At 32.8% G+C, this 21522-nt stretch overlaps 1 protein-coding gene across 1 annotated transcript; it reads left to right on the forward strand.

Annotated features, from left to right (window-relative positions):
• Positions 1 to 1468: 1468 nt before the first annotated feature.
• On the forward strand, positions 1469 to 16890 carry LOC148941617 (uncharacterized). Its single transcript, XM_089104212.1, has 5 exons — positions 1469 to 1588; positions 11363 to 11533; positions 14623 to 14822; positions 14906 to 15055; positions 16747 to 16890. Exons 1-5 carry the CDS (start codon positions 1546 to 1548, stop codon positions 16888 to 16890), a joined length of 708 nt encoding a protein of 235 aa, XP_088960338.1. The 5' UTR covers positions 1469 to 1545.
• Positions 16891 to 21522: the final 4632 nt, after the last annotated feature.

Genomic DNA, 21522 nt, shown 5'->3' on the forward strand with positions numbered 1-21522 from the left:
CAATAATAACAATTTGTGTTCATGCAAAAATTATTGTTGATAAACAAATCTGTTCTAGCAATTGTTGATCAATACTTTGTTTGCCAGAAAAGGCCTAAAACTGACATCACTTATTGGGGGGGGGGGTCAGTCTCTTTCAAAATTCCTGCAAATTTTATTTCAAAATAAAACTTTACTATCAAGACTAGGCTACTGAAAATAATCATTATCCTTCCTGTATTAGCTACAAATGGCAATCTTTTCTCACGGGACACTTTTTTTTAAGAAAAACACATTTTCAAACTGTTGTTTATTCTGTGCTTTTTGAGCCCCTTTATCTCCTGTAACGGCTCAAAATTTAATCAATAAAAAAAGGGTCAAGCAATGTATTCACTTTCTTTTTAACTAAATTATATCAATATGTATAAATTTACCATATCTGGAGCAACTTTGCAGAGGCATGATTGTTCTGAACAAAATACTCCAAAATAAAGTGGGCTAGACCACTTAATTCATTCTTTTAAATTCTTTTCAGATATAGTATTAGCTATCCTGATACTGTAGATGTTTATCCCCCCCCCCTCCCTGTTCTAAACACATCCATAAACAACCCATTTCTCTGTTGTTTCTCATTGCTGGATGCATTGTATTTCATAAAAGGCTACCAGACATTTGTGTCCTTAACTTGCCAACATCATTATGTGATTGATCCTTCATTAATGCAATGAGTAGAAGATTCATGGTGTGCCACAAAAAGACTATTGCTTGATGTCATGAGTAGAAATTCATGAACAAAGTACGCACACAACCCAAAACACTCCCATTTATACTAAATGAATTAAAGATGATCAGACCTGGAACAGAAAGAAACAGTTTCAGAGGTTGCATTCACACCACATAAATCAAATGAGTCCTTACCAAACATTTGTATTTTTAAATCAGAAATACCGCCACAAAATTAGCAGTCTTTGTGTTCAACCACTTTAGTTCCTATTTTAACTAGATCAATTTCCTGATTTATTTTCACAAACTCTTTTATGCTTTTCAGTGACGCCTTGGCTCCCTGATAAGTGCAGCATATCATCTCTATTTGGGATGGTCAGAAGCTGCCAACTTTTCTATAAACCCTTTTTCTTAATTTATGACTTTTAAAAGCAAATATTGGTTCGTCTTTCTGTCCATTGTATCTTTATATTCAATTTATATTTTCTATCTCACCTTTAGCCTATCACTAATCTGTTAGTTTATTCTAGATAAGTCTTCTTTTTTTTCAACATAATACTGACTAGTAGCCTATAAAGTTCTTTAAAATAAGCTCTAGTTTGGTGTCAGGTTTTTATGGGTGCAAAACTTGCAGTGCTCAAGTGTGGGATTGGATATAGACGAATTAAAGAACTGGTTATCACACAGCAAATGTCAAAATGACTTTTCTATCAAGCACTTTTGCTTCCAGTTGGAAAATTCCCTTTTTTGACTCTTTGTCTTCTAGGAAATAGAGTCTTAGAAGTTGAGGTTTGATCATTAGCAGAAGAGATAGAATCAAAGATTAATTTTGACTGTGAAACAATGGATACAAATGATCTTTTTGATGAAGCCACAGTTAAACAAGGTTAGTAGTAGTTCCAAGAATTTAGCCAAGTAATCATGAGTAGAATCTACATCCTATCCTTCCTTCTATTAGATGAAAAATATACTAAAGCAAATAAATATTACCTAAAAAGACTTTTGTTTTGTGTATAATTGTTCTTGGGGGAACGTAGGATCATTTGATTATTACCTATGATGGTAATGATTAATTTTTGCAGCTTTGATTAATTAGTGAAATTCCTCTGGATAATTTGTATGCTTTGTTTCAAGTTACCCTATGTAAAGATTCAGCCTTATAGAAGATTAAATAAAAAAACAAGTTTTGTAACTGAAAGTAAAGAACGACGTTAAAACTTAAAACGAACAGAAATTATACCGTATATGAAAGGGGCTGTCCCCTCCTCAACGCCTCGCTCTTTACGCTAAAGTTTTTTATTTCTTAAAAGAGTTGTGAGAAAGTCAAACTTTAGCGCAAAGAGCGAGGTGTTGAGGAGGGGACAGCCCCTTTCATATACGGGATAATTTTTGCTTGTTTTAACTTTTAACGTCGTTCCTTACTTTCAGTTAAAAAAAACTTGTTTTTTTATTTAATTTTTGAACGTTTTTGAATTAACGCAGGTTTTGATTTTGGCTCACCGTACACGAATAATTAAAAAAAATTTGCGTATTAATTTTACTTTTATTTGGTTAAATGCCTTTCTCGAAACTTGTATAATTTTAATGAAGAACGTTTTTATTAGTAATGAATATGCGTGACTTACGAAAAAACTTACGCAACGAACATCTGTATACAGAGATTTTAAATGGGTTTTTTAGGGGGTTCACCCCCTACCCAATACTTCGCACTTTACGCTAAAATTCAAACTTAGTTCCAATTCTTTAAAAGGACCCCTTAATCACAAAGGCCGTTAATTAGAATAAATAACTCTTATGAAAGTACTAAAAAATCTTTGGCTTAAAGAGCGAGGTATTGACTAGGGGGTGAACCCAATCATATGCGTAATATTTTCTGCTCGTCTTAAGTTTTGATGTTGCTCCTTACTTTCAGTTGAATAACTTGTTTTTTAAAAATTTAATTTCTGATCTTTTTCTTTAATAATGATGGAAAATCCGGCGCCCCCTTCATACCAATGTCCCTTCCCCCATGAAAACTTCCTTCATCGAGAGATCCTACCATATCTTCTTCCTACCATATATCCTACCATATATTCTTTTGATGTATCTATTGGTATCAAAATTTAGTTTTTTAGAGTTTCGGTTACCATTGAGCCGGGTCGCTCCTTACTTACAGTTCGTTACCATGAACTGTTTGATAAATTAAAAAAAAGTTTTTTTGCTGGAAAGTAAGGAGCAACATTAAAACTTAGAATGTGTAAAAATTATTCATTATTTTTATGGGGGTGGGGTTGCCCCCTCCTAAATCCCTTGCTCTTGACGCTAAAGTTTTTTAGTACTTCTAAAAAAGCCTCTTATTTCAATAAAATGGCCCTTGTGTTTCAGGAGTAATTCCTAAAGAATTGGGACAAAAAGTCAAACTTAAGCATAATGCGAGAGGAATCGAGGAAGGAAGATTCAACCCCCCTAATTAATGGAATAATTTCTGTTAGTTTTAACTTTTAGTGTTGCTCCATACTTTTAGTTGAGAAAACTTGTTTTTGTAATTTTATTTTCTGGATGCTTTTCAAATAATGCTAGAAAACGTTCTTTGTCCCCCCATGGAAAACTTGATTCCCGTACAGAAAATTCCTCTGTGAAAAGTTTCACCCATGTAAATTGCTTACTCCCCCAGAAAATTTTTAAGGGCAATCCCATCCTCACTGAAAATTGTACCCAGAAAATTTTTTACAGAAAATTTCTGTAAAACAGAGAATTTTCCACCTGGAAAATACCTCCCTAGCAGAAACCCCCCTTCTAAAAAAATGTGTATACTTCCTAATAGCAAATACTATACATAAATAACGGACTAATTTCATTAGCCCATTACAGGCCTATCCCTAGGGTTTCTGAGGGCTCATTTTATCTCCAATGCACAGCTATTGGACATTTCAACAATGTTAAATAAAAGGCTTTTCTCAGAATTTTGCCCTCCAATCTTTTTGGTTTCTTAAAAAGGGGACTAGAACTTTTCATTTTGTGTTTAATGAGGACTCTTGTGATAATTTGGAACCATTGGTTTGATACAATCATCCCTGAAAAAAAAATGAAATGAACATGCATCCATGACCTGTGTTTCTGCAAAAGCTACAAAATTACACATTTTTGCAGGTGGCAGCTTGTAACCCTTACAGAAGGGTTCTCTGATACACTGAATCTGATGGAATGATTTTTAATAAGATTTCTTGACTTTTTGGGGGTGTTTCACCCTTTTTTGAAAATTAGGCAAAGTTTCTCAGGCTTGTAGTTTTTGATGAGTAACACTAAATTATATAATAATAATAATACAATTTATTTATTACCCACAAAAATACTCTAAAAGTATTAGAATGTGGAGTAAAAATAAATTAAATACATTAAAAAAAAATGCAAAACATAGATAAAACAAAAACTTTAACTATAATTTTTTTTTTAACAAGACAATTAAAAGGAGAAAGTTCATCAAGAGCATTACCTGAGAGCCTCCTGTGTAGCTTTTTCAACTTTAATATTCTATCAGGTATATTATATTTAATTATTAGAATCCGCTTACATATCCCTAGGAGGAATGAAAAGAAGAAAATTGATTCCTAAAATCAAGCAAAGCACAAGAGTTATTCAATAAGTAATGAGACATATCACTGTAGCTTAGAAACGATTTTTTAAGTCAATTAAAAATTTTGGCTACTATTCAACTTATTCCTCGGCAACATTTATGCACCTATCCCATTATTGTTCTAATTTATGTATTTTTCTAGCATAAAATTGTTTAGATTCGTCTGAAAGCCACTTTTGCGCCTGATTTTTAACTTCTTTGTTGGATCAAATTAGTTTTCTGTGTAGAGCCTCTTTAAGGAGTGCAAACCAATGCATGTCTGAAAGGAAAAGTTAGGGCAGTAGGGGTATTTGGAGCAATCTCTCACCCATGTTTTAAGCAGTTTCTTGTTTTACCAGTGCCATATGTTGATGCTCATTCTCTTGTAGAAGAATCAAACCTTTAGTCAAGAGACCACAACGTTTTGTTCAAATGGCAGGCCTTAAGTCATTCTTGCAGTATTCTGGAATTCACAGGAGCTTAACTATTGTGACTTTCCTGAAGATCAATGAGGCAAAAAGAACAAGTAGCATAGTAATATGCTCACAAAAAAGTAAGCCTTTCCATTCGAATAAAACGCCATGCACTTTTGACTTTTGCTCATGAAAATGTTTCACTGGGAACACTGGGAAGTTAGATGTTTCCTAATCATCCCTTCTTTCTTAACCTTGTCCATTAGACGGTCATTTGCTTGGACCCCTGAAAGAGGCTTAACCCAGATAACATTTTCGATACAAGAATGAAGTTGAAAATCAGGTAAAAAAAAGTGGCTTCAAGATCAATTTATAGAATTTGATGCAAGAGGCATACACACAATAGAACAGAGGCGAGACATGTTTATAATTGGTGTTCAGTACTCTGTTGACAAGTAGCCAAGGCTTTTAAACTGTTAAGTAAATTGTATCTGAACTACAGTGATTTGTCTTGTTTTTTATTGAATGGCAAAAAAGATTTGTTTTTGTTTAGTTAAAAAACTATAATAAGAGACAACGCTATAGCGTTGTCTGTTGTAAAGGCCATTACGCTTCAATGTTTTATTATTTGTTTTCTTTTTTTTCACAGACACTTCATATGGAATGGGTGGTTGTATGCATTTTGAATGGGCTCATTCAATTGGAAACCAGAAGTTCCAATGTCCTTTTTACGAGTCAAAATTGATCAGAGAACAACTAGCCCCCTCCCCCTAATCTCTTTTCCCAAATGCATCTGATCAATATGCCTGGAGTGCAAATACTCCCCTCCACCCTAACGTCCTCGTTTCCCAAATGTATCCAATCGAAAATTTTGAGATAGCCATTTTGTTCAAAATAGTCCAAAGGGTATGAAATAATGCCTCTGTGGTAGACACAACCCCCCACGGATCGGGGAAAGGATGTAAGTTATGCCCCGTGGGCAAATTTTATGGAAGGGATGGTCATATAAACTTCGGAAGATGGTTGTTTAATTGGAAATTGAAAGTTCTAGTTCTCTTTTTAAGACTCAAAAGTGATCAATCAATAACTGTCTCCCCACGCCCTGCTATTCCCAAATGCTTCCAATCGAAATTTTTAAATAGCCATTTTGTTAAAAATAGTCTAAATATCATATAGAACTGCCTTTGGGGTTGACACATCCCCAAATCTCAGAGCGAGGGTTTTAAGCTATCCGCCTGGGGCATATAAGGTTATATGGAAAGTGTAGCCATATAAACTTTGGAGGAGGCTCATTTGATTGGAAATTGGAAGTTCTAGTTTCCTTTTTAAAAGTCTAAAGTAATCAGAGGGCAAGTAGCCCTTCCACAATGCCCTCCTTTCCCCAAATGTATCCGATAAAAATTTTCAGATAGCCATTTTATTTAAAATTTTCCATAGATCATATAACAATGCCACCGAGCCGACACAGCTCCACAGAGGCCAGAGACAAGGGTCGTTAGCTATAACCCGGAGACATATAAAGCTTATGGAAGACGTATAAACTTTGGAGGACGCTAATTTGATTGAAGATTGAAAGTTCTAGTTTCCTTTTAAGAGCTAAAAGGGATCCCTCCTTCCCCTGACGCCTTCTTTTCCCCAAATGCAACTGATCAAAATTTTGAGATAGCTATTTTGTTCAGAACAGTCCAAGATGATATAACAATGCCTCCAGTGTTGAAAAAACTCCCAGAGCCTGGGGGCTAGGTTTGTAAGCCATGCCTTGGGGAGATATAAGGCTTTTATGTAAGGGTTGTAAAAATATTGTCTAAAAATCCTGTAACAATGCCTCCGGGGTTGACACAACCCCTCAGAGCCTTGGGGCAAGATCTGCAAGTTGTACAAGTTTTCTGTTGTTAACATATAAGGTTTTTATTGAAGGGGTGATCGTATAGACTTCGCAGAAGGCACCTTTTATTTGGAATCGAAATTTATAGTTCTCTTTTTAAGAGTCAAGAGTGATCGCGAAGCAACCAGTCCCTACGCCCCCCCTCCCAAATGCTTCCAATAAAAATTTTAGATAACCGTTTTTTTATAATTCTAAAAGTAAAATACCTATGAGTGTTGGTTTGATAAATCCCCCAGCCCTCGTGGAAACGGCTGTAACTTATGCTAGTTCCCCATTGTTTACACATAAGATTTTTACAGAAGGGGTGGTTGTGTAAACTTTAGAGGAGGCTTATTCGACTGGAAATTGAAGGTTCTAGTGCCTTTTTTCAAGATTCGAAAGTGATCAAAGGGTACCCCCCCCCGCTCGACTTTTTTTCTGAAATGTATCTAATTAAAATTTTGAAACAGCCATTTTGTTCAAAACAGTCCAAAAGTCAAATAACTATAACTGAGGGGTTGATAAATTTTCTAAAGCCCCCCTGGGCAAGGGCTGTAACCTATGCAAGTTGTGCATTGTTAACATATAAGGTTTTTGTGGAAGGAGTGGTCGTATTAGCTTTGGAGGGGGCTAATTTGATTGCGAATTGAACGTTCTAGCACCTTTTCTAACAGTCAAAAGTGATCAACGGGCAACCAGCCTCCCCCAACCCCTTTTCCTAATGCATCCAGTTGAAATTTTGAGATAGACATTTTGTTGAAATTTGTCCAATGACACAATAACTGTGCTTCCAGGGTTGAAATCCCCCATTCCAAGTACTCGGGAAGAGTGTTATGAATTATGCAAGTTGCTTGTTGTGGCTAAGATTACTTTCATACTTTTATTTGCTGATTCACAGGGTGACTTTGCTTTGAGGGGCAAGGGCTGTAAATTATGGGAGTTGCTTATTGTTACTTTGTTAATTTTGATACTTTCGCACCTTTGATATTTTTACTTTGATAATAGTTTTGATAGTTTGAGGAAACTTTAACGTGGAAAAAAGAATGATTTTGAAACAGGGAACGTTGAAAAACTTAAAACTTTTGCAATCAAAAGCAAACAGAAAAAAAGTTTCCAAAAAAGAAGTTTTTCAAAAAAAGTAAAGGCCATATTAAACTTAAGATCAGCAGAAATAAATTCCTATAATACTTAAAACTCAAAACGACCTAAAATCACTATTGAAGAATAAATGAAACCCAAAACAATCAGAAATCAAATAAATATACACAGCAAACAAACATACAACAGGTATTAGCATAACTGAATAAATAAATCTGATACGAGTAAGACTTCAATTGGATGTGCAAGTCATGTTCAAAACAAACAAAATTACTGCGAAAAAGGGTTTGGCTACAACCCCTTTCCCCAACTGTAAAAGTCTAAAGCGTACTCTGTCATTGGCCCTTTACTGAAAACTTCTTGAAGAGTCTTGGAAAGAACAAATTAAATTAAACTGATCATTTGATACATATTAAACTGATTATTTTTATATATATTATTTCTGAATGCTCCTCAGTCCAAGATTTTTGTTCATTTGAATATTTATTTTTAAAAATATTGACAATATTTGTAATTTAATTCGTTTTAGTAAAGCGCTAAATTCGTAGTAGCGTTTCTACTTTTGTAGGGAAGGGAACAGTAGCTAAACTGTTGTTTGTTGTGAAAACCATATTTGTCTTGAACAATCTTGGAAAGAACTAATGAATTAAACAGAATATTTGATGTGTAATGATATTAATGCCTGAATGCTCATCAGTCCAAGATTTTATTCATTTTAATTTTGATTTTCAATATAGATTTTCCTTCCTTCATCCCCTTCCCAACAATTCCCCTTCATTGGGGCATTAAGGCCATAATGAAAAAAAAGAAGCACAATAATTATCTGAAATTTGACCATATTGTGTATTGTGGCGTAAACATTGCGCAGTATAAAGACGCTCGTTTGTTTTAACGCAGAGATGGTTGCCTATTCTGAACGCGGAACATTGCAGAATCTTCAGTCCGTCCGCGAAGTTTGTTGCAGCAGGACCCTCAGGATCATTGAAATTCACAGTCAACTTGGTTTGGCATCTCATCATTTGTTTTTCAGCTTCCCTATAACCATAGATTAGAAAGAGAAGAAAAGAAAACCCCCTCAGTAGTTTTTTTTTCTTTTATTTTTTCGTACATTTTAATTAATTTCAATCATGTAAGATTTATCGCTTATTTTATCTTCTTTTTTAAAGGAAATTTGAAATTTTTTTTATCATTTAAAATAAATTTAATTGCCGCAATGCAACAGGTCCAAAAGGGATACTCAACCTCTTTGTGCTAGCAATAACACCCGAGGACGGTCAATTACCCTGCTTGACAAGATCTCACTTTTGAACTTGTAGCCCTAGCTTTCGTGAAAATGTAATGTAGGTTTATGAACACGAAAGGGGCGGTCAATAACGTGGGCATTTTCCTTCATCTGAGGCAGAATAATGATTGGGAACAACCTTTTACTAATATTTTTACACCCCTATTCTTCCAGGAAACCAGCAACGTAGATAAATTTGCATGTTTGGGCTAAGAAGGACTATATAGGATGGAGGTGTAGCTTGGGACCCTGTTCCCCTTAAGAAAAGGGTCTGTGTGATCCGGGTTCGGAATACAGAGCTATTCCGAACACGGAACACAGCAGATTGTTTAGTCTTTCCGCGAGACAATGTTGTAAGAGGACAAGGAAGGAAATACTGTACGGAGAAGGAAAAAAAAAGAAGCTAAATGTCTCTGAATGCAGGATGAAAAAAGAGATAAGAAAGGACCATACCACGCAAAAAACCTCTTCTACTTTAGGGTCTGCATCATTTCTTGTGGATTCTGTTCCCCTCCAACATGGTATGCCTGAAGGGTATGCCTGGTCCGGGTTCGGAATACACAGCTATGGAGCTATATGGAAGCGTACACACTCGGCGTTTTCTACTGCTGGCGACTGCTGATGAGAGAATGTGTTTGCAAGAATAAAATATGGATTTATTTTATTGAATTTTAACACAGAAACTTGAAAACTTAAAAAATAAACTATAAAAAGAAAATGGTGGCTTAGATTTTATAGAGCTGAAATGAAAGAGAGGTTAAGATAGCTAGATCACATTTTACAGACAATAGATACCCAAAGATTAACAGTTGGGGTAGGATGAAAAGCAGTTCATCCCTTAATGAGGTGAAAAGTAAAAAGAAGAAAGTGTTCAGAAATTTCATTGGAGGAGGTGAAAAATAAAGCCTTGAATGAACTGGGGTTGAGGACAAGCGTGTGCAGTTGCTTGTTTTTGCCTCAGACGGCTTGATATCTTCAGTGAGTCTGGTGCAAAGATTGCCCTCCTCGGAAACACTATTAAATTTTTTAAACTACTTTTAGAAATTCTAAAATACTTACTTACATTATTACTTAAAGCGCTTCACTTTACTTTAACTGCTGTTAGGAATGACACAAGTGTGTATTTTAGAAATATTAAAAGTTGTGTTCAAACTTTATAATGTTCCTTTTGGAGGGGTGATTGTAAACACTAGAAAAAAAAAAAAAAAAAAAAAAAAAAAAAAAGAACACTAAAGTTACTACTTGCTACTACTATAATATTATTATATTACCACTTAAATTATTCCTAAACATTTATAAGTCACTAATCTCCCCCCCTTAATATGTAAATATTTAGCCCAAATTATGTATTATTCATGGATTGCACCATTGAATGATATCTTCATCAATGTTCTAAAGATACACTTCATAGCCAACAAGCATCATCAGCTATATCAATTTACAGAAAAATCCACGGAGAATATACAATTCTGCATGGAATACAAATGTAAAAAAAGGCACATTTTTCAAATTCTTTTCCAACGTCTTGCTTTCCAATATAGGTTTAATCCCAGACTTAGTACATTTGACCTTTACCCTATATATATACCCTATATTTATATAGGCTAAATTACCTAATTAATTTATTTTTATTACATATGCCAAAGGCCAGAAAAAGATATGCAAATAAATTTCATTTTAGTATGGAAAAATCCCCCTACAGCAGATTTTTTTTTTTTTGGGGGGGGGAGGGTAGGCTATACCTAAAACCTTTGTAAGCGTGTAGTTAAAAACTCTTTGCAGTGTTTTGTTGATTGGATGAAATGTGTAGTGATGCATACAGTGATGCATACAATGCCAACACACATTCAATTTTATATATTGAAAACGGGGAAATGAGAAGCTATTGATGAAAGAACTTTAGACTTTTGGAAAATGAGAAGTTAATAAAAATTCAAAAAATTTTTATTTCTATTGTTTCATGAAATTATTTTTCAGTGAGCTGGAAATTGCAAGTTTTACTCTAACTTTGAAAGTATGTCTTTGACAGATATTGTATTCATGTCCAAAGTGCCGTATAGAAACTTTTTCGTAATTTTGACAATTCACCCCATATAGAAAATTTAAATCTTTTAAAGAAATTTGAAATGTTAAAATTTGTTGGTCCAGAGGAGTGACAGACTTGTTCTACTATGTTGGTTATGACCTTAAATTTATTTGCAATTTTATTTCAGAAACGGATAACTTATTTTCAATTGAAGATGATCAGGTTTTCAGGATTATAAATTTAGCTGTATCACCTAAGCTATTAAATTTTTTTAAAATGCTAAAATTAATTTGTTAAGATGTTAAAATTTGTTGTTTCAGAGGAGTGACAGGCTTGTTTTACTATGCTGGTTCTGATTGTAAATTTATTTGTGACTTTATTTCAGAAATTGAAGATTTATTTCCAAACGAAGAGGAACAGGTTATAGGGATTACAAATTGTGATGTATCATCTAAGCAGGAGGATAATACTTTGATCATTCCACCCAGTATAGCTGTAAAATTTGAAAACGATTTCGACTCTCCTAAATTGGATGTAACTACTTGCAAGAACGAAGGTATGTTTTTAAACATCAAGAGTCTACATATATTTTTGGTAAACAAAATAAGATGTGTGTATGTTTGTCAGTTTAAATAGTTACATTTGCACTGAACAGTAAAATAATAGTCAATGTAGAAACATGAAAATATTTTAAGAATAATTTGGAACCTTGAAAATTGACAAAGGCTATATTATTCTAAAAAACCTAAAACAAAAGTGACACAAAAAAGAGAAAAAGGATTGAATTGAAGTGTCATGATGGGAATCGTTTGTACTGTTAGACTACTCTAAAATATTCGTGTTTCTTGACTGAAAAAAATGAAAATAAATAAAAAGGGACATCCGAAAAACCAGCCCGGATCCTGATTTTTAAAAGGCATATATGGTGTTAGCTGTCATCCTTTTAGCGTAATTTCTGTTCGTTCTAAGTTTGACTTAATCATTTATTCTAGTCTCTGTTTTGGGTTTCATTTATTGATTGGTAGTGATTCATGTTTGTTTTACGCTTGAAATTTAACTTTTTACCTGCTATTGTATGGTCTAATAATTAATATATTAGTTATTAGTTTAGGCTATTTAGTATTTTTATTAGTGATATTAATAATTTGTATATTAATAAGTGTAATTCACATCCCAGTGCTTGGACCCGAAGAGGACCAAAATATTAATGAGCATACACTGAAGAATATTGAAAATGTATATATGCATATAGCTACCCTTTCTCAGAGACCATGCAGTATACCAATCGTCCCTGAACAAAAATACAGTCCATAGAAATGAACCATTATCAAAGATTGTTTACGTCGACGTTTGAACAGAGATTAGTCTAAACAATCAGGAGATTTTACAATTTCCAATAGAAGGTTCATAAATAGGTGCCTATTAGTTGAGATATTAATTTAATTCAAACGTAAAAATACAGTAGCTAAAACAAATGTGCAAATATCATGGGTTGCTTGTGTTTGGTGTAATTATTTTTCAGTGATGTTCAAATTCTATTATTTTTGTTCTGTGTTGTTGAAACTGTGTCTTTTAAAGCTTTTTTTTACATGTTCCAATAGCCTCGTGAAATATGTTAAAATTTCAAGAATTCATACTATGTAGAAAATAAATTTATCGAGTGATTAATGATAGATTTGAAAGCACTGGACTATTCTTACCCCTAATCAACAAGGTATTCCTATGAAGATGAGCCAGGGAAGGGGGGGGGGGGAGGAGGGGTAATCTTAAAAAGAATTTTGTTTTGAGGACAAATGCTAAAAAAATCGTATAGAAATTCTGACACATCCCCCAGTCTAAATTTCTCCCTGGAAATTTACCCTCTGAAACATCTCACCTTACAGAAAATTCTCCCTTTGGAAACCAACTCCCAGAATTAAATACCCCTCCAATAACATATACTATGCTTAAACAATGGGCAAATCTCATATTTTATAGCGCTTTCCCTAAGGACTGGGAGAGGGGTCAAATTACCCCCAAAAGCATAGTTATTGCACCTGTCAACTATGCTGAACGAAATGGTTATCTCAAAATTTTGTTTGGGTGATTCTATGGAAAAAGAGTGCATGTGAAGGGGGCTAGTTGCCATCCAATCTTTTTTCACTCAAAAAGGGTACTAAAACTTTTTGAGTTCCATTTGAATGCGCCCTCCCCCTTTCGTTTAAGGCCATAGGTTTGATAGGATTACCTCTGGAAAAAAGAACACGAATCTGTGGTCTTCCTTATGGCAAAAATACAAAATCTCACATTTTTTATGGTGGGAGCTAGTTTATTGTCAGCCAGCAAATATTATTTTCCGGCTTGAAAAAAGTACAAATAATGTTTATTGAATAAAATCAAATAGACAACAGTAAGTTCCTTTCCTGAGTGCAAATTGTGCAAGAATAATGTGAAGCAAACCTTCCAAAGAGAAAAAAACCGTCAAAAACTTGAAATTTTCAGGAATCGTGTTTGGGCTAAGAAAGCACACTGTTTTCGTACAGAGAAGGGTGCTAGTGATCTAAATACGGGTTTAATAATTAATTTTTCTTCATCAGTTTTAAACTTAATATCGTATGATTTTGGACCAAGAGGAACTTGAACAATATGCTTTTTGTCTAGTCCAAAAAGCTTGGACCAAAGAACAATAAGCTTTTTGGTCCAAAAACCTTTTTGCCTGGACGCAAATTCGCAAATAATCAGATATGTATTAGATGAAAAAAATAAAACAAGCACTTCGGACAGATTATTTAATTTAACTGATTTACGATTAAAAAGTAAAGTTTAAAATTATAAGAGTATATATACCGTTCTCCTAAACACCATACAGGCAGTCCTCATTTGTGCCTGATTAAAATTTCGATAAATTGACAGTGAATTTTGAAGTGTCAATATATATTGTCAATAATGAATTTTTTTTATCATTTGCAATTATTACCATAATTTACTTTGTTGTTGTTGTTGATTTTCCAGCGCACATAAATCGTGCTATTTAAAAGAGATACCATTTTCAGCAAATATGCAAATTACACTCAGACCATTTAGATTGGGTGTGTTGTCCCACTGTTTTTTGGATAAATGTTATTTAGTAAAATTGATTAACCTTGTGATGTAATTATCTTGTTACGTTATTTATGTTGTTGTGACAAATAAAAACAAATATGGTCAGAATCTTATTTATTGGACATTTGATAACGTTCGACAAAATGACTATTAGAGAATTTCGATATGATATGGGGAGGATTGTATACCTCTGTATATGGTTTACAGAGATAGGAAAAAGATGAATGGGAGGAGAACTCCAACTACTTTCAACCCTTTGCATGAGTGCTATAACTTTTAATTTCCAATTTACTGAACCCAATCCTAAGCTTTTACTAACGCCCTTTTTGTAAGAAGTGGCTGAGAAAAGTAGTACATGGGAGGCACATGGCTTATTACTTTGGCAACATAAAAGCGCTGCCTTTAATTGTCTAGTCTGATTAAGGTTTCTATCAATTCCTAAAAATATTGTGTTGTTCTGGAGTTGAAATTATGAAACCTCGTAAGCTAGAAAATAATTTATAGCTAACAGTATTTCTAAAATCTTATATGTTTTCTACTGCTTTTATATGCTTTCTATTTTAGGAGTCTATGCTTCCCCACCGTTTCGCTGTATTGAGCCGTCTAATATAATAGTAAAATCTGAAACTAAGTTGAGTACACATGCAAGAATCCATACCAGAGAGAAACCGCATGAATGTACTATCTGCAAGAAAAAGTTTTCACAAAGTTCTCATTTGAGAGAACATCGAAGAGTCCATACTGGTGAGAAACCGTATGAATGTACTACATGTGGGAAACGGTTTTCAAGAATTTCTCATTTGAACATACACAGTAGAGTCCATACTGGTGAGAAACCGTATGAATGACAACATGTGAGAAACAGTTTTCAAGTAGTTCAAATTTAACTTTGCATTCAAGAACCCATTCTGGAGAGAAACTGCATGAATGTACTACATGTAAGAAACAGTTTTCAAGAACTTCTGATATGAATAGAACATACGTAGAATCCATACTGGTGAGAAACCGTATGAATGTACAACATGTGAGAAACAGTTTTCAAAAAGTTCTCATTTGAACAGACACAGTAGACTCCATACTGGTGAGAGGCAGTATGATTGTACAACATGTAAGAAACTGTTTTCAAGTATTTCAAGTTTAACTTTGCATTCAAGAATCCATTCTGGAGAGAAACCGTATGAATCTACTACTTTTAAGAAAAAGTTTCCAAGAACTTCTGATATGAATAGACATACAAAAATCCATTCTGGAGAGAAACTGTATGAATGTGCTATGTGCAAGAAACAGTTTTCACAGTAGTTCTGAATTGAACTTAGACACAGAAGAACCCATTCTAGAGAAAAACTGCATGAATGTACTACATGTAAGAAACAGTTTTCACAGAACTTCTGATATGAACAGACATACGAAGAGTCCATTCTGGTGAGAAACCGTATGAATGTGCTGATATGTGAGAAAAAGTTTTCAAGAAGTTCTCAATTGAACGAACATCGAAGAGCCCATACTAGTGAAAGACTCCATGAATGTACTACATGTGAGAAACAGTTTTCACTAAGTTCTGATTTGAGCGAACATCGAAGAGTCCATACTAGTGAAAAACCCTAAGAATGTACAGCATGTGAGAAAGTTTTCAAGAAGTTCTGCTTTGAACTATGACACAGAAGAATCCATACAAGTGAAAAACCGTATGAATGTATTACATGTGAGAAAAAGTTTTCACAAAGTTTTGATTTGAATGAACATCGAAGAGTCCATACTGGTGAGAAACCCTATGAATGTACTGCATGTGAGAAAACGTTTTCAAGAAGTTCTCATTTGAACAAACATCGTAGACTCCATACTGGTGAGAAACCGTATGAATGTACTACATGTAAGAAACAGTTTTCAAGTAGTTCAAATTTAACTTTGCATTCAAGAACCCATTCTGGAGAGAAACTGCATGAATGTACTACATGTAAGAAACAGTTCTCTAGAACTTCTGATATGAATAGACATACAAGAATCCATTCTGGAGAGAAACTATATGAATGTGCTATATGCAAGAAAAAGTTTTCACGCAGTTCTCCTTTGAACAGACATAGGAAAATCTATAAAAGTGAAAAACCGTATGAATGTACTACATTTAAGAAAAAGTTTTCACGCAGTTCTCATTTCATTAGACATAGAAAAATCCATACTGGGGTATGAATCTGTTTTATATAAGAAATGGTTTTCTGACTTTCAGCAAACATAAAAAATCCATACATATAAAAATTCAGAGCAGTTCCAAAATACAAAATAACAGAATATGGGCGATTTCAGATCCATTAGGCACATTTATGTTTCTACGAGTATAAACTTTACTTCTACACACACTTATGTTCCTACGAGTATAAACTCTTTATTTTGTGTCAATGTCTGTGCCAATTTATGTCATTTATTTGCTGTCATACAGTTTATACCATATTATTTATGCTTTGTTTAATATCAATTAAACAGCTTAAACTTAATCTTCGATTGTGCTAATCAGTTTTTATAAGAACTAAAAGAAATGTTTTGCTTCAGTCTATTGCTTTGCCTATGTGTTTGAAAATAATGGAATTAAAACGAAGAACACATTGACAAAACGGAATTGAAACCGTAAAAGTAAATGAACTGATGCAAGTTTATTCGCGGGAGAACTTCTATTCTTTTTTCTAAAAAGGATAGGGCACCGCTGATTCTGCATACATCAGTATTGATGGAAAAGAAAACATGTCACCATCTTTAACTGCAATTAACAATAACGCCATCTATGACTTTGATTATGTTGGTGCGAATACTGGGGAAATTGCCGTTAAACCTTCCTCATGATCTTAAGCCACTAAGAAAGAAAAGAGTAGTCCCTTAGGGCCGCTTGGAGTCATTGGTACAATACTTCTTTCATTATGGCTTTTTCAGGCGAAGTCGGCTGATTAAAAACAGCTTTTTGCTCATCGAAAAACAAACGTTCCTGAAAAACATGTATTGTTTTATGAAGTATGGATAATGAACTTTATGTTATAGACTGAAAGTTTTTCTTACCTGTCAAGGTTGTTTGCAGTATTTTCTAAGGTGTCTTATCTCCCTTAGATCGGTGATAGTTAGAAATTATATTAAGAATAAGTTTTCAACTGAAACTAAGAAGTGACATTAAAACTTAAAACGAACATGCATTATTCCGTATAAATAAAAAAGATCATGGCAGCATTGCTTCAGCATAAAATTTTAATCAGAAACGAGCAAAGATTAATTTTAAAAAAAACGAGGTTTTCCCGAGGGAAGTAAAGAGCAAAGTTGAAACTTACAACAGACAAAAATTATTATTTCATTGCCTATCTAATATATATATATCAATAAAACTAGCACAAATAAATCAAGTAATTGTGTTTCCCTATGCTTTTAGGATTATACATAACTAGCACTTTGCTGAAAACACAAAATAATATAGGAGTTTTGTTACAGTAAAAGCAAACCAATTAATGACACTTTTTACAGAATAAAAATATTATCAATCTCTTTCAGGATCAATCCATTTAAGATAAAGTAACAATCCATTTTAGGATTTTGCTTTATTTTTTTACGTTAATTTGGTATCACTTCTGCACAATGGTTCAGTTCAATGACTTGCCCTCGTTTTGGTTCTGAAATGGACAATGACTTGTCATGACTAGTTTGTACACAAGTTTGAAGTAAAGCCATCTTGATAGTATTAGGACTATAGACTAGCTTTAGAATTTGTATCATAGCTTGAAATTCACTGTTGTATAGAGAGAAATTGTATTTCCAGAGTTCATATTATGCCTTATTTGATCTACATTTCAAGTAATACTAAACCATATTTCTTACAATTTAAGACTGTATATTACCCACTATTGATATTATAGCTGGCGAGACCAAAATGCTGCTTGATAAAGCAGTCCAATATTTCTACATGCTTTTCAATTACTTCGCGGCTATTAAAAATATTTAGTTTTACGCTTTATGTTTTACGATACTTTTAATTGTGTACTGAAAGTTACTGATGTCACAACTGGTGTAAGACTATGAAAAGCTTTATAGATTCGTTTAGTGTTTCCAGGTCACATGCTCAATTTTCACTCTTATATCCATAATCCTGCGGTGTATACATGACTTTTGTTTTTTCTGCACAGCGCTAGATTTGTATATTCATAAAAGCATAGAGAAAAGTAATTAGTTGGTTTATATGTACTAGTTATATTGATATATGTATATATATATATATATATATATATATATATATATATATATATATATATATATATATATATATATATATATATATATATATATATATATATATATATATATATATATATATATATATATATATATATATATATATATATATATATATATATATATATATATATATATATATATATATATATATATATATATATATATATATATATATATATATATATATATATATATATATATATATATATATATATATATATATATATATATATATATATATATATATATATATATATATATATATATATATATATATATATATATATATATATATATATATATATATATATATATATATATATCAATAAAACTAGTACAAATAAACCAACTAATTATGTTTCCCTATGCTTTTAGGATTACACAAAACTAGCGCTTTACTAAAAACACAAAAGTCAAATATTAAAAACAGGATTATTGATTTAAGAGTCAAAAGTGAGTATGTAGCCTGACAACACTAAACGAATCTGTAAAGCTTTTCATAGTCTTGCACCAGTGGGGACATTAGTAACTTTCACTATACAATTAAAATTATCTTAAAAACATAAGCCTAAAACTAAATATTTTTTAATAACCACAAAGGAATTGAACAGCATATAGAAATATTGGATTGATTTATCAAGCAGCATTTTGCTCTTACCAGCTATAATAGCAACAGTGGGTAATATACAGTCTTAAATTGTAAGAAATATGCTTTAGTATCAATTGAAATGAAGATCAAATAAGACTTATATGAATTCTGGAAATCTGATCATTTCTCTCTATACAACAGTGAATTTCAAGCTATGATATAAATTTTAAAGCTAGTCTATAGTCCTAATACTATCACGATGGTCTTACTTCGAACTTGTGTGCAAATTAATCATGACATGTCCTTTTAAGAACCAAAACGAGAGCCAGATATTGAACTGAGCCATTTTGCAGAAGTGATATCAAATTAAGTGTAAAAAAATAAAAATAAAGAAAGTCCTAAAATGGATTGTTGCTTTATCTTATAAGGGATTGATAATATTTTGATTCTATAAAAAGTGTCCTTAATTGGTTTACTTTTACTGTACCAAAACTCCAATATTATTTTGTTTTCAATAAAGCATTAGTTTTGTATAATGCTAAAAGCATAGGGAAACATAATTAATTGGTTAATTTGTACTAGTTATATTAATGTATATTAAATAAACTGTGAAGTAATAATTTTTGTCCGTTTTAACTTTCAAGTTCGCTCTTTGCTTCCCTCGGTAGAACTTTGTTTTTTTAAATTAAGCTTTGCTTGTTTTTTATTCAAGTTTGATGTTTAAGCGAAACCGCTATGATCTTTTTTATTTTTACAGAATAATGTATGTTTGTTTTAAGTTTGAATGTCACTTCTTAGTTTCAGTTGAAAACTTATTTTTAGTATAATTTCTGATTGTCATCGATCTAGGGGAGATAAGACATCTCTAAAAAATACTGCAAACAACCGTGACAGCTAAGAAAAACTTTCAGTCTTTAACGTAAAGCTTATTATCCATACTTCACAAAACAGTAAATGTTTTTCAAGAACGTTTGTTTTTCGATGAGCAAATAGCTGTTTTTACTCTGCCAACTTTGCCTGAGAAAGCCATAATAAAGACAGGGCTTTATAAATTACCTAATGTCTAGCAGAAACTAGAAGGCTACTGTAACAAAAGAAAGCTATTTAAGGGCTCATTTAAAAGCTTATATTTATACTTATTCACTTTTTATAAATTTGACTTGATAGCACATTCCCAAAAAGTGCACTTTTGGTTGTTTCCCCAACTTTTTTAAATGAAACAAGTGTCTTTTCCAATTAAATGAACAAAAAAAGGTACTTTCAAAACCTAGGCAAGAGAAAAACTCAGGGGGCAAGGACGTCTCTTCCCCCTCAATTACCGCTGTTAGAACTAGCACACAGGCTTCATCACCGAGTGAAGTTTGAAGGTTCAATTCAAAACTGTTTATCAATCAATCTTAATTGCTGGTAGATGTACAGTTGAAAAGTGTTTAGTTTTAGTTAATTTGTTTTTGCAAAAATCTATTACTTTTAATATGACTAGACGATTTATGTAACTTACTAAGAGCGCTTGGAGGGGGAGTGTATTTGAGGGGATCTTATAAACCTCCAGTTAAGGGCTTTGGACCTTAACTGGAGTTTTATGCTTCATTAACTACCGTTTAATACTTCCAAACTCTTCCACTTACGAAGTGGTACCAAAAGTGCCGTTTTTTTTTTATTTATGTATAGCATTTTTGGATGGTAAAAATGATAAAAAAGCACGTATATATGAGTAAATTGTTTAAAATATTCCGTACCGGGATATGCTTTTAAAAAAAATGAGTGCATCATGCATACAAAAGTATTGGATTACCTGCAAATTAAACATAAGAAGGGATAAACAATTATTGAAAAAAAATAACTCCAACCTGGAATTAAACGCATGATAATCTAATTTGAAGTCCAGCACAGTACTGACAGAACCACGTCTCTAATAATTTAATTTAATATATTGGTATTTGTAGGACTGTAATTGCGTAGCTGATTAAGGAGGACTGGAGGAGGAATTTGCTGGAGGTATTCTTGCAAACCTCCAGTTAAGGGTTTTGAACCATAATTATTATAATGATACCGTTTTATGCTTCCAGGATTTTCCACTTAAGAAGTGGCACCATAAGTTTTGTTTTCAGTGCTGTATCGCACTTACAAATGTAAAAAAAACAAAAAAAAAACAAGCAAAAACACGTATATAAGAGCAATAGCTTTCAAATGAGTCATTAAACATCACATATATAAAGGTCTGCTAGCCCAATAGCCCCAGCTTTTCTACTTGAGACATGACTTCAAAAGTACCGTTTTTGGTGCCATTTGGAACTTGATTATGGTGGAATTTATATCAAAGACGTAGATATGGGCAATATCTTTTATAGGAGCTATAAAAGATCTGTCAACAATGTTCTTATAGCCTGCTAGTGCCACCCATTGAGAAATAGCACAAAGAGTTCCATTTTAGTGCCATATGGCAATTTCATATGTAATAATTTATAAGAATAATGTAATTATGAGTATAATATTTTTAATTAACAATTAATTATATCTCTATTTTTTTATGTTAGCTATATTTGCATGTTGAAAAAAAAGAAAGAAAAAAAAAAAAAAAACATGAGACAGATCAGTGCTACCAATGCAAAAAA

The sequence above is a fragment of the Artemia sp. Qi Xiang Cuo genome, chromosome 18 (genome assembly GCF_049724085.1).
Source record: "Artemia sp. Qi Xiang Cuo chromosome 18, ASM4972408v1, whole genome shotgun sequence".
NCBI lineage: Eukaryota > Metazoa > Arthropoda > Branchiopoda > Anostraca > Artemiidae > Artemia > Artemia sp. Qi Xiang Cuo.

Bases quoted from the DNA above. Each gene is read 5' to 3' on its own strand.
- LOC148941617 (XM_089104212.1), top strand. From the start codon at position 1,546: ATGGATACAAATGATCTTTTTGATGAAGCCACAGTTAAACAAG. The intron at 1,589-11,362 runs GTTAGTAGTAGT...ACTTTATTTCAG, and splicing joins TGAAGCCACAGTTAAACAAG to AAATTGAAGATTTATTTCCA. The intron at 14,823-14,905 runs ACTACATGTGGG...ACCGTATGAATG, and splicing joins GTGAGAAACCGTATGAATGT to ACAACATGTGAGAAACAGTT.